General features: G+C 41.5%; 1 protein-coding gene across 1 annotated transcript in view; it reads left to right on the plus strand.

Annotated features, from left to right (window-relative positions):
• Window positions 1–5009: 5009 nt before the first annotated feature.
• Window positions 5010–12258, plus strand: part of BMT2 (base methyltransferase of 25S rRNA 2 homolog) — a 37058-nt gene continuing 29809 nt past the window's right edge. The window contains 2 exon segments of the mRNA XM_065645392.1: window positions 5010–5060; window positions 5062–5236. Of these exon segments, the coding sequence (XP_065501464.1) occupies window positions 5010–5060; window positions 5062–5236 (226 nt within the window).

Below are 12258 nucleotides of genomic sequence, written 5' to 3' on the forward strand. Positions count from 1 at the left end.
AGAAATGATGGCTACGGTTAAAATTATTCCTACCTTATTGCAACACAAGCTATCAAGCAAAAGACACAGTTTCAATAAATAACATCTCCTATTGGTATCTAATTCTCGTGGTCTTGAGGATACATAATTAGAATCCACAATACGCCCCCATGTGTGAAGGATTTCTCAGCCACTTTCTCCAAGTTGGGTGTCTCTGCCTACTTGAGGACCAACTTTTACTGGTCCTTCAGTAGAAGAAACCTCTGTTTTCCAGAAGCAAAATGCTCATTTCTGTAAATATTGGGACTTCAGACATAAACTGAAACCAATATCAAGGCTATGTTTCCACGAAAATACACAGGGGATTGAGTAATGGAACTGCTGATGTTAACTTATTTTTAGAGGTGTCCACCTCCAGGAATGCAATCCAGGATCTGTAGTTATAAAATTATTGTTATGGGGTAGTAGTTTTAATTACCATGTAGTTTTAATTACTAAATTACTAAAGTGTGTAGTCTGGAGAAATGTGTAATAATGGACCAGCTCTTAATAATTGCCTTATTGCAAATTCAGGAATGCGAATCCCACTTTTTCAATCAAATTATCTTATTTTTGTGGCTTATAGGACTCTACAATGAGGAGAAGAAGAAAAATCTTAAACTCAACCCAAATATGCTATTGCTGCCTGTTTGCTTTCCCTTTGGATGCACGTAGCAAAAACAGTTCTGTATCTGACAAAAGAACCCTTTATTTATTTTAAATTACCACAGTGTTTCGGTATTCCATTAAAATAATTACATGCTTTTGGTAATATTTTTGCAGATTACATTAGAGACTTATGATGATGTCACCACACTGGAGAGAATGTGTTGTCTAGAAAGGCTTCTTCTCTTTGATGCTGTGCCATTTTTTCGGTTCCTTTTCAAACAACCAGCATCTATAAGACACAAGGGATGAAGAGGCTCAGAAGACTTGGCTGTGAGAAGTACCACTGAAAGAGAGATGGGAGTGGAGCACTGCTGATTTGCGCAGCCCATAAAGTTTTTATGTTACTTTTCTTCCACAGCGTCCCTGAGGAGAAAGACTGAAAATATAGGTTGCTGTCACTCTTCCCTCAGGAAGGAAGATCACTTCCACTTTGTATAATCTCGTAGTGAAGATGTGGGTACGGATCCCCTTGGGCAGAGCGGGGATGTGAACTGGTTTTCCCAGAATCTCAGTGAATATTCCAGCCACCTGACTACTGGAAAGGGCTGGGGTTATTCCTCCTCCTGGCCTGTGAATTCAAGCTTTTGTTTTGAAAGCTACTAATGAAAAGTGACAGGCTCTGAAATATTGCAGAAATGTCAAAAGAAACTGCTCTAGTTGGCCCTAAATAGTTTTGTTTGTTTGGGTTTGTTGTAGTTTTTTGGGGTTTTGTGGGCTTTTGTTGTTGTTGTTTAAGAAAATGATTAATACATAGAGGATTGTTTGGCCATTTTCTACACTTAAGACAGTAAGCCTAACTGCTCAAAACTATTCTTTCCCAGGTGGTCAAACTCCATCTTCCCCATCAGGACACAGGTAGTTTATTGTCTTATCCCCTTGGAGTAAGTGCACACACCTTATCGCTCGTTCTGCTCTTGCGCCTCAGGGACAATCACAAGATTTATGTCCATCTTCATTTGTTTCTTGGCTCCTCCTGTGCTGTGTTCAAGAAATGTATTGAGCACAGGTGTTTTTCTTGGCCTCGACAGAGCACTGGGTCATCAGTTCCAGGCCTGCCAGAACTGGTCCTGCTTTAACCGCCCGCTCTACCACCCCCCGGTATCTCCGTGTAGCGCCCTGGGAAGCGCCTCTTTCCACCGCTTTGCATTTGAAGTCCGTCACTGGGAGCCACCTCCCACCGCATATTCTGAGGTAAGTATCTGTGTGTCCTCAAAGCATAAAGCCTCTTCCTCGGGTACTCTTTCATTTTTGTTCCTGGAAAAACTTGACATCTGGTAAATGCTGTTCACTTGCTTATTGAAACTAAACTTCTAAGTTACTTCTTTAAGAAGGAAGAATGTATTTTATATCTTTGTCTATTTTCATATAGAACCACTTATGTTAAAAATTTGATACTCCTCTATTCACTGGTTTTTAATGGTAGCTTATACACCTAGATATGAAAGCAGTCTGTACACTAAAGTACTGAGTTGGATTTTTTCTCTTGTTGTCATATTTCTTAAAATATCAGAAAGTAATTGAAATATGGAAAATATAAAGCATCAGCATCATTAACTTTTATTAAATAAAAGTCATGTAAAAACTGTACAGTGTGAAGTCATGGTAACAAAGTATGCATAAGATTAATACTGTAAGTTTTGAAATAATCATGATAAATTAAAACCACTTCATATTTAAAACCTCTTTGTTAGTTTTAGAAAGAATCCCTGAGAACTGAAAAATAACAATGAAAACATCATTAAAATAGTAACTTTCAATTATTATTCTGAGAGAGCGTATTTCACATAAGTGCAATTTCCCCCCAGTCTTCCAATTCTACCATTAAATTTCCAATTTTCCAAACTACAGATACACTTTGACTGTGTACCCCACACTTCCGAGAGAGAAGGCTCATGAGTGGGAGGGGTTGATGCCTCAGCAGTATCTGTTAGGCAACCCCCAAATTCCTCCACCTCTTTTCTGTCACTCTGATACTCCTGCTCTTCTGATCAGGCTCCCTCAGTGCTCTCCTAGTCTCATGACGCACACAGAAGATTGACTCATGCTTTTCCTTTTCATTCTGTGCTTCCCCAAATCCTACACAATGCAAAAGTGAAAGGAACATTAACAATCGTCTAGATTGCTCCTTAACCAAAAGGTTACCAATGTAATGTCTTTTTACACTGTCTTAATTCTTCCTATGTGGACTTGCATATAAAACTAGAAATATTTCAGAAAGCTGTCATTAACCCCAGCACCAAGTCTTCTTTCTAATTCAGATTTAACTTCATGGATCAGTTCAGTGAATATAAAATACAATAACCCATAAGAGAAGCTGATTTTTGGATGTTTTCCAAGTCAAATTAGTATACACTGGTGTTTTTTTTAGTTAACACATGCTCATTTTTTTCCATTTCAAAATTAAAAGAAAAACATAACTAAAAGAATAACTAGGTCACTATACTTTCCTTTCTTAGTACTGATGTCAGTAGCAAAAATGTAAATTCTCCTTCTATCCTGTGTTTTGAGAAAAACAAACCCCAAACCTGAAATATTTTGACAATAAAATACATAATGGCATGTAAATATAGTGATGGAAGACCCAAACTACACTCAAGTTTTTTGAGCACTTACTGAAAAAGGATAGTACTGAAAAAGCTGGACCTTTAGTCATAATGCACAATCTACTTCCAGGGAAATGTGTGATACAGTATTTGCCTGCATAGCTCCGAGTGAAGTGAAAAAGGGATGTCTTTGCAGTCAATAACGATAAAAAGCTTTTGTTCGGACGTTGCTGTTTTGTCTTGATAATTGCACCTTCAAAAAATTTATCAGAAAAGCAGAACACCACCGTGCTCTGTGATTAGCTCTTAAAATCTTTTTGGCAGGATGGACACAGTGCTGATCAGGACCTGTTATACACCTCACTGCATAAAGCTGCATGTGTCACTGGCTTCTCATTAGGATGAAATCTTGACCCTACCCAAGTCAGATTTGTCACCCATTTAATTGTACCCGCAATTACCTCCTTAATGTTCTTGAACATCTTCAGAGAACACAATTAGCTGTTTCTGGCCAAGTCAAACAAGCAAGGAACTCCATGGCAGATTTCCCTGCCATGATCTCGTGAGGAGTGGTTTTGTCTGTCCTAATTCCAACATGGACTGAAAGAGAGAACCGAAGTACTTTGGGTTTGGTGAAAGCTTGAAGCCAGGCGGGGAGAGCTGCAGACGGTCTTGCCCTCTACAGGGCAGTTTTGTCGGCTGCGGGTGTTGCTCCTGCTCTGGAGGGGTATTTCCAGCCAAATAATGTCAGAAACAGTATTCCATTGAGAAACAGGCCCAGCAGCTCCATGAAGACAGAAAAAAGCCTGTACAAAACTGTGCTCCTCAAATGCACCTGTCCAGACCATGGACACCAATTTACCAAAGTTCATTTTACCTTATTTTGAATCCGGTTTGTTTCTGCAAGGTCTTTTGTAGGTGGGGAACGGGTTTTGTCACCCTGCTTCAGGGGGATCCACACCCGGATCTTTCACAGGTGTCCGTGGGGTCGTGTGTGAACTGGGGAAACGCCAGGAGCAGAGAGGAGCCCCCACCGCAGCGGTGCCCTGGGTGATGCGCTGCCCCTGTATTCTCTTCTTAATGTGTTTTTCACCCGGTTTCTCCCAGTAGTTGATTGAGCACCGCAGTGTGACCTACTCCAGATGTGGAGTGTGGAACTTCTGCTGGAAACAGCTAAACCCACACCTCCGCGGTGCGGCCACCGCCGTGCCCGCGAGGCCGACAGGGGCCACCAGACGCCAGGCACCCCAGAGGCTTCTGCTCAGCTTGGAATCCAGAGTTGTAGCTTTCCAGAAGTGCGCCCCAGTCTGAAATTGTGTCACACTTAACACAATCAAAAACGCTGCAGCGGGAGTGCAGGTTTTATAAGAGAGGAAGACAGAATACATCACAGTGATTTTTTTTCACTCTACTGTTGGTGAAGTGGGCTCTTCTGGAGATTAGAGGGTTCTGGGTTGTGCTGCTGAACTTCAATCTGTACAAGTATTTCATCAAACACTTAAAATGGAACATGTTAAGATCTCTAAGGGCTGTCACTCTTCTTCATGGGAAGTTTTCTCTGCACTATAGAGTCACATTCCCTCTTGTGCTTTCTGTGGTCCCATGTGTCTTCTATTCTTTTGCTGTTACCACTGGGCTCTTATGTAGAACGCAAGTGTACATACATTTTTGTATTCAAACAAGAAAGAATCTGCCACTAGTGTCTCCATTTGGAGACAAGGAGGCACGCTGGACTCCATGTCCCGGCATGCCCTGCGCGGCGGGGCGGGGCGGGCGCGCATGCTCGCGCTGCCGCAGCGCGCGGCGCTCCCGCCTCCCTCAGCCGGGCTGCGCGCGGCGGAGCAGCGGTAACACCATGGAGGCCGCTCCACAGCCCCGGCCCGGCGGGGCCGCCGCCCCCCTGCCGCCGCCGCCGCCCCCGGAGCAGGAGCGGAAGCTGGAGCAGGAGAAGCTGTCGGGGGTGGTGAAGAGCGTCCACCGGCGGCTGCGCAAGAAGTACCGGGAAGGTAACCGCGGGGGAGGGGGCCGCCCCCTCCGCGCCGCCCAGGCCGGGCCGCCCCGCTCCCCTCACGGCGGGAGCCGGGCCGGCAGCGGGGGGCGGCCCGGAGGGAGCCGGCGTGCCGCGGCGGGAGGAGGGGAGCCGCCTCCGCGGGGTCTCGGCGCGGATCGGGGTGTCCCCCCGCAGGCGGAGCGGCCCGGTGCCCCCCAGCCGCTACCGGGGCGCCGCGGGCCGGCTGGGCCTCGGACCGCTGCCGGAGGGGGTGTGTCGGGGGAGCGGCAGCGGGGAGCTGCTCCGGGCTCGCTTCCTGCCTCTCCCCGGGCGGCCGGGGCACCGTTGCCGCCGAGGAGCCCCGGTCGGATCTGCCGAGGTTTTGGCGCTTTCCGTGGGCTCTTGGCAGTGGGAGACCCCTTGGCTCAGGAGGGCTCACGGCGCATCTCTAGGAGCTTTGCCCGTGGGATGTAGGAGAAGAGGATTGGTGGGCACGGGCGATGCTGCGAGGTGAAGGCATACGCTTGGCTGGAGGTTTGCTGCACCTGGGGATGGACTTGGGTCCGTGCGGCCCGACGGTACTGCTCAGTGTGCTGCTCTGCAGCGAGGCCTTTCACCACAGGCAGCTTCCAAGTTGTGCGGCAGTGTTTTCCAGATTGGAAATCCGCAGGAGTGGGGAGGACAGCAGGTCCCGAATGCCGAGAGATTGAATGGCAATCTGGAGTGGCACAGGTCTTTGTGAACTATTTGTGCCTTCTGTCTTTCAGACGTGGAGGAATGCTTCAGGCTGGAGCACTAACCGAAAATAAATTCTTATAAGTCCTTAAAAAAATCTACCTTGTCATCAATATTAATGCTCTTATGCAAGGTTCTTATGAGTGGTATTGGAATGCTTAAAACCTCCCAGAAATGCTTTCAGATGAGTGTCAGAGTTGAGATTTGTTTGCTGAAGTCTGTAGTCTCCTCAAATTGATTATAATGATCTGTCTAACCTTTGTAGTAGAGGCTACAAAAAAAATCATCCGTTCACTCTTTCAGTGAGCCCCCAGCTCTTTACTGACCTGCTGCATACCTCAAGACGGATACCCATGAAATGGGAACTCTTCCTTTTGTTGGCACTAGTTCTTGCTTCTCCTCTATGTCTGTGTATGACATCTCTGTTAAAGTAACAAGGTTGTTCTACTTTCTGGACTTCAGAAGGGAGGCACTGATCAAGAGTCACTGTTTATTTTAGCCTTGGTGAGCCAACACTGGAGGGAGGATCTCCCTTGTTCTCCCAGTGCTTGAGTGAAGGAACACAGGATGATTAAACGTTCAAATCCTGGCAAAGGAGTCCAGGTTTTAGCAGTTCATTTTTGTCTGTTATTTCAGAGTCCCTGCAGATTAAGACAGACAAACATTGGCACTGTTAACTTAAAAAAAAAAAAATGCGAGCAATCTCTGTAGCAACTGGATTTTTTTTAGATGAGAGCCTAAATTACATGGAAGTCTATGTAAGCCCACTTCTCAGCAAAGAACAAGTTAGTATGCAAGGGTAAGTTGTGTTTTATCTTCAGTTTAAGTGGCTAAGCAAAAGAGCCAGTACTACTCTATTTCATATGTCCTGTAAATCGTGTGTTAGTGAAAACTCTACAGTGATTTTTTTTTTTTAGCGGCTCTGAATTGGCAACATGGTATGTATTTTCATGGAGAGAGTTAAAAAACAAACAGTTCATCGCATCACATCTATGCAACAGGGAGGGCTCCACCCATTACCTACTCATCCAGTAGTAAGTACTCTTCACAAGTTACTGGCGATTAGTGGTTGTAGTACTTCATACGTTAGGTTCCTTCAGCTTCAGAATTTTATCTTTGGAGTCTTTTCTCCCTACATTTCTCTATGCTTCTGAAAGCAAGCTAGAGAATCTCCTTCCTAAATGCTTTCAATGTCATTCTGAAATTGTAATACTAGGACATGATTGACCTCTGAAGGATCTTTTCTTGGATATTTTTGTTTTCTAATACTTGGCAACAATGACTGACAAGTATGTTACCCGGACAAAATCAGAGGTGACAGTTTGCTAAAGAGAAGTAAAAAAGCAACAAATGATCTGTAATTTCTCGGTATGATTTGAATTATAACTTGAGTATTAAAAAGCAAAGAGAAAAAAAAATACATTCTTGGTTATATGCTTACAGCTTATTATTCAGGGAAAGCCTCTTGACTACACAGTGCAGTGTACCCACCTCCATGTGAAGTGGGAACAGAGCTATCTCTTTTATTGCAGAATCTTGTACTGTTATTTTTTTGCTTCTTGTTGTTGTTCTGTTGTTGGGTTTTTTGTTATTCTTGATGTTGGGTTTCTTTGCCTCTTCTTATGTTATTAGAGTTATGTGAAGTTAGTTTCCATTTTGTCTAAATAAGCAAACAGTATTAGAATTGCTGTTGCGTGGACTTCGGTGCTTTATCTGTAGATACTAAATAGAATTGCATATTAATTTTCTTGGTAGAGGGAAAAGCATGTTGAGTATCCTTCTGAAAGCTATGTGGTGGATAAGTCTAAGAAAGCCCTTGGTATTGTAATATGATATTAAGTTACTGCCTTCTGTTAGAGGTGTTGAAGGGAAATAGACACGTCCTTGACACACCGAGATGTTTGTTGATAGAAATCATACAGGCTTGATTTTAATAAGCTGATTTATTTGAGAATTCATTTGCCTTGCTGATGTTAGCAAGCCTTGAGTTTCAAGAAGCAATTGAAAAGGCAAGCCAGGGTATTATCTGACTTGCTTATAACTGGCACCATTGTTATAATTTTGTTTCATTTCTCACGATGGTTCCCCTCCTTTTTTGAAGATGAGCCAGTGGAAGAGAGACAATATGCTTCAAAACTGCAAGCTAACGCATTTCTGAAAAAGCTGCATATTTGTCAAAGTGCAAGAGCAATATTTCTTAACTAGGAATGCATCACAATTTATTTGTGGTTACTAAGAGATTACTAAAGCTTAGTCAGCATCATGTCATCTAAAGGGTTTGATGTGAAAAACCATGACTCTTGATTCATCAAAGCTGAATCTTGGCTTATTTTTTTAAATTCTGCATTTGTTGAACCAGTTCTATTTGTAAGTATGGTTGTTGGATTTTTTACGTACTTCTGTACTGTGGCTCGTGTCCTATAATGGCCCCAGAGCATGCCGGTGTATTTATGATGAGCACTTGCCGTATTTGAAATGTAGCAGCTTAAATTCTGTTAAGGTTGCATTGAAGTGCATTTTTTTTTTTAACAATTTAAACTTTTTTATGGTATGACTAGTACTTACCTTTTCCTATTTTTGAGGGTATTACTAATCTAGTGTGACTTCTAGTGGGAATATTTATATTTGTTCTCCTTTTTCATCTCCTTTTCATCCTTTTCGATTTCCTTCCCTTCCCCTTACATCCTATCTGCTGTTAATTAGTAAATAAAGAAGGGAAGTGTATAATCACAAATGCCATGGTAGATTTTGCGATTGATACTATTTTTTTTGTTTGTTTGTTTTAATCTCCTGTGGGAGATAAAATTATCTACTCTGAATACTACAGTAGTAGTATATGCCACATATTTTAGAATGGTTTAATGAAGTTTAACAAATGAGTGTGGGTTTTTCAGTGTGAAAAATAGTGTATTTTTTTAACTAAGGTGATTGGTCCTTGTACACACTGAGTGAATGTGTCAACTAGATTAGCTAATCATTAATATGTTGTTTCAGACTACTTTAAGGCAGTGATAGAAACAGACAAAGCCTGTCTAGTGGTTTCTAAAAATACACATCATTCCTCAGGTTAGCCTCTAAACTTTGTCTTCATGAAGAAGACTTCCTTAAGTGAGAAGAAAACACTCTGAGGTGTAATGTGTTTGCTTAGGAGTGCCTCTCATTAGCATAAGACTTGTGTTTTTCTGAAGTTTTACTCCTGGTTCCTGTCCAAAATGAATTAGTTTAATCTTAGTTATCTTACACACCAGGGTAAAATCCAAAAGCTGAAACAGCTCTCAAGTGCTCAGTTATTCACTCATGAGAAACTTCAGGGTTCTGCATGGTTGACACAAGCACTTACAAAGTATAGAAATTAGGGTTTTTCATGAGGCTTGAATTTCTCCTACTAGCCTGTTACAACATGGAGATGGGGGAAAAAACAATTTTTGGTTTAGCCCCTTGCTCTTGGTTCTGTTGCTTGGTACCACAGGTGACCCAAATTTTACAGGATTTTCCTCTATGCATTAGGCAGCTGCAGCTGTGGGCTGGAGCATGTTGTATCAGTTGCGTATGTGCATGTATGTTGCGTATGTGGCATGGATGCTGATGTCTGTCAAGCCTGACAGACAAGCTCATAAAGGCAGATTTAGTGGTTCGTAGGGAACTAAACATGATCTATTGAACAGCTGCTATGTGACATTAGTTTGTTTGTTTCTAGTTGCTTGTGGCAGCCAAGTAGGTTTAATTTTTACCGTGATAAAAATCCCATTCCCGGAGAGAGAGGTGGCCTTTTTTTGCTCTGAGTTGTTTATTACCTTTGTAGTCATGCAGAGCTGTATTTATCAAGAAAACATTTTCTGTGCAGCATGACCCTTCGTTATAGGTGGTTTTGTATGTAGTCTGGAAAGATTATTTACAAGACCCTCTACTTCTGCCTAGAAATCCTGCTTTGAGTCCAAATGGAAAAAAAATGCCGAGGTGTCTGTAAAGGTATTTTATGAAATATTTTGCTGTGTGTTCATTAAGCATTTCATTTCTCCTTCAGTATACCTCTTAAGGCTGTTCAAGCTTGGAATCACAAAGAACTGGTATTTGTCCTGGTATTAGTTACTGTACGACATAAGCTGATAGAAATCTTTCTACATGGGAGTTTGATTCCTTAAAAGAAAGATTTGTTGAAACTTCAAAGAAATGGATGATGACTTTATTAAGAGGTTTTTCAGATCCAGAAAATTCAGAAGAATTTACAGGACCTGCCTGATGATAACAAGTAGCCTGAATAGGTGGGTGGTTTAGACATTCATGTGAGAGTGTTGTTCTGAAGTCAGTTGCTTTATGGTTTCTTCCTCTTTCATGTTTTTCATTAAAAACCTTGAGAGAGCTTAAGTTCTTCCTGGTGTGAAACAGGAAACATTTTGAAATAGTGGCATTTTTCACAGGACAGGAAAACTTTGTCACTGAACTCTACATGATAAGTTAACGGTTGTTACACGTTTTTGTTAAATATAACTGGTTTACTGTAGAACTAAACCTAAGTTTTCAAGATCTCCATTTGTCTTTCCTCACCTGCATTCATTTCTTGGAAGAGGGAGACATTTTGTAATACTAACCGTTACCTTTTCAAGCAATAGAAACTAAATTCAATTTCATTAAAATTAAAATTGAAGCTATTTTTTGATGTAAGTATTAAGATTGCCCATACAGTTTTCACACCACAGTTTTGCAGTGAAACTTACATTAGAAATCCCATAATATTTTACAGTTTGGGGTATTTAATAATTGGTATCATTTAGCTAGCCGACAAATTTGGAAAACCCACTGGCTACAGCACAGACTTGAATGCACTGAACAAACATCTATATGTAACCTCCTTCCCTGCTTGTTTATTGCCTTGGCATGGAAGATGTTCTTATTGCAGGGTCTGCATGATGAAATCTATACCTGTGCCTCACCTGCTTCCAATTTTTGCTCCTGCGTTTGCACAAATCTACCAGAATCAATAGTTTCTGTAATGTGTTCATCTCTGCACTGGTGTCCTTAAGGTGCAGCACATAGTCCATTCCACAAAGTCAGGTTTGGGGAAGAGAAGGGTGATGGTTTCCAGTAGGGTATAACCAACACCTGGAGGCAGTAGTTGCTCAAACTGTTATATTAAACTGTTATATTAGACTTAAACTGCTTAAATAGGCTCCATGCTGTTTGCATGACAGCCATTGGAGATTTATAGTGGATCAGAGACACAGATCATTCCTTGGGGTGATAGAAGCTGACCCCTACTAGATGCTTTAGATAGAAGAGGAATTGTACCCTGGGAGTCTGTTTAGCGTAAACAGATAGATACTAAGTGTACCTGACAGGTCAGATGTAGAAATCTGCATTTGGTCAAATGAATCCTTTCCATGTGAGTAGGAGGGAAGAACATTGGTTTTGAGATAGAGAAAATCAATTCTTGCACTTTTTTTTAAAGATTTTATTGTGAAATATTTCAGGTAAATCCTAAGAAATGTAAAGCAAACGTCAGACAAGAGAAGAGAAATATTAGCTCTGACTGCTTGAACTTTGTCCAAGTTGAAGTTCATGTTCTGTATTTAGACATGTAAAATTGGAAAACAGTGAGGCCAAAATACGTAATGTTTTTCAAAAAAATACAGGATATGCTGTTTTAGTAAGACAGATGTTCAGTAAGTTTCTAGTTTATCTTGTATAGATGGAAAGTTGTAAATAGCATAGTATTAGCTGATATTCCTTATGTAATTAATTTTATTAATCATTGCTGCAGTATCCAGACATTTAGTAGTACAGCTAAATTTCAACTGACACATTAATGAGGAGATTTAGTTGGATATTCATAGGAATTTGATTTCAGCTTGGGCCTAGTGGACAGTGTAGGGTTGTTTTTCCCACTTACTGTTAGGCTGTTGTAGAAACCAGCTTACTGTTTCCAGCAAGTAAGTGAGAGGCCCCCTTAAGAGGCTGAAAATGAGTTGGATTTTTGTCATTCCACAGTGCATTGCCATCAACAACAAAAAAGAAAGCTCAAAGATCTTGCTAGGCATTTCTATGGCCAGCAGCCTGTCATCTGAAGTTATCCAGCATTGTCATGGATACTTTTTAACTATAAGGATAGGTTTGCTTTTTATGATGAGCAATTTAAAGAGCTTTATTAATAACTATTCTGCAAATATGAACATGTCACTTTTGCTTGTCTTTCATTGTTTGTCGATGTGTTGAGCTTATTTTCTCTGCTACCAGAGCCATCAAAGGTAGACATAGTAAGGCAATGTGCTGTTAAATAGAAATATTGAAAAGGGAGTGAATTGAATC

This window comes from Caloenas nicobarica, chromosome 1 (genome assembly GCF_036013445.1).
Source record: "Caloenas nicobarica isolate bCalNic1 chromosome 1, bCalNic1.hap1, whole genome shotgun sequence".
NCBI classification, from domain to species: domain Eukaryota; kingdom Metazoa; phylum Chordata; class Aves; order Columbiformes; family Columbidae; genus Caloenas; species Caloenas nicobarica.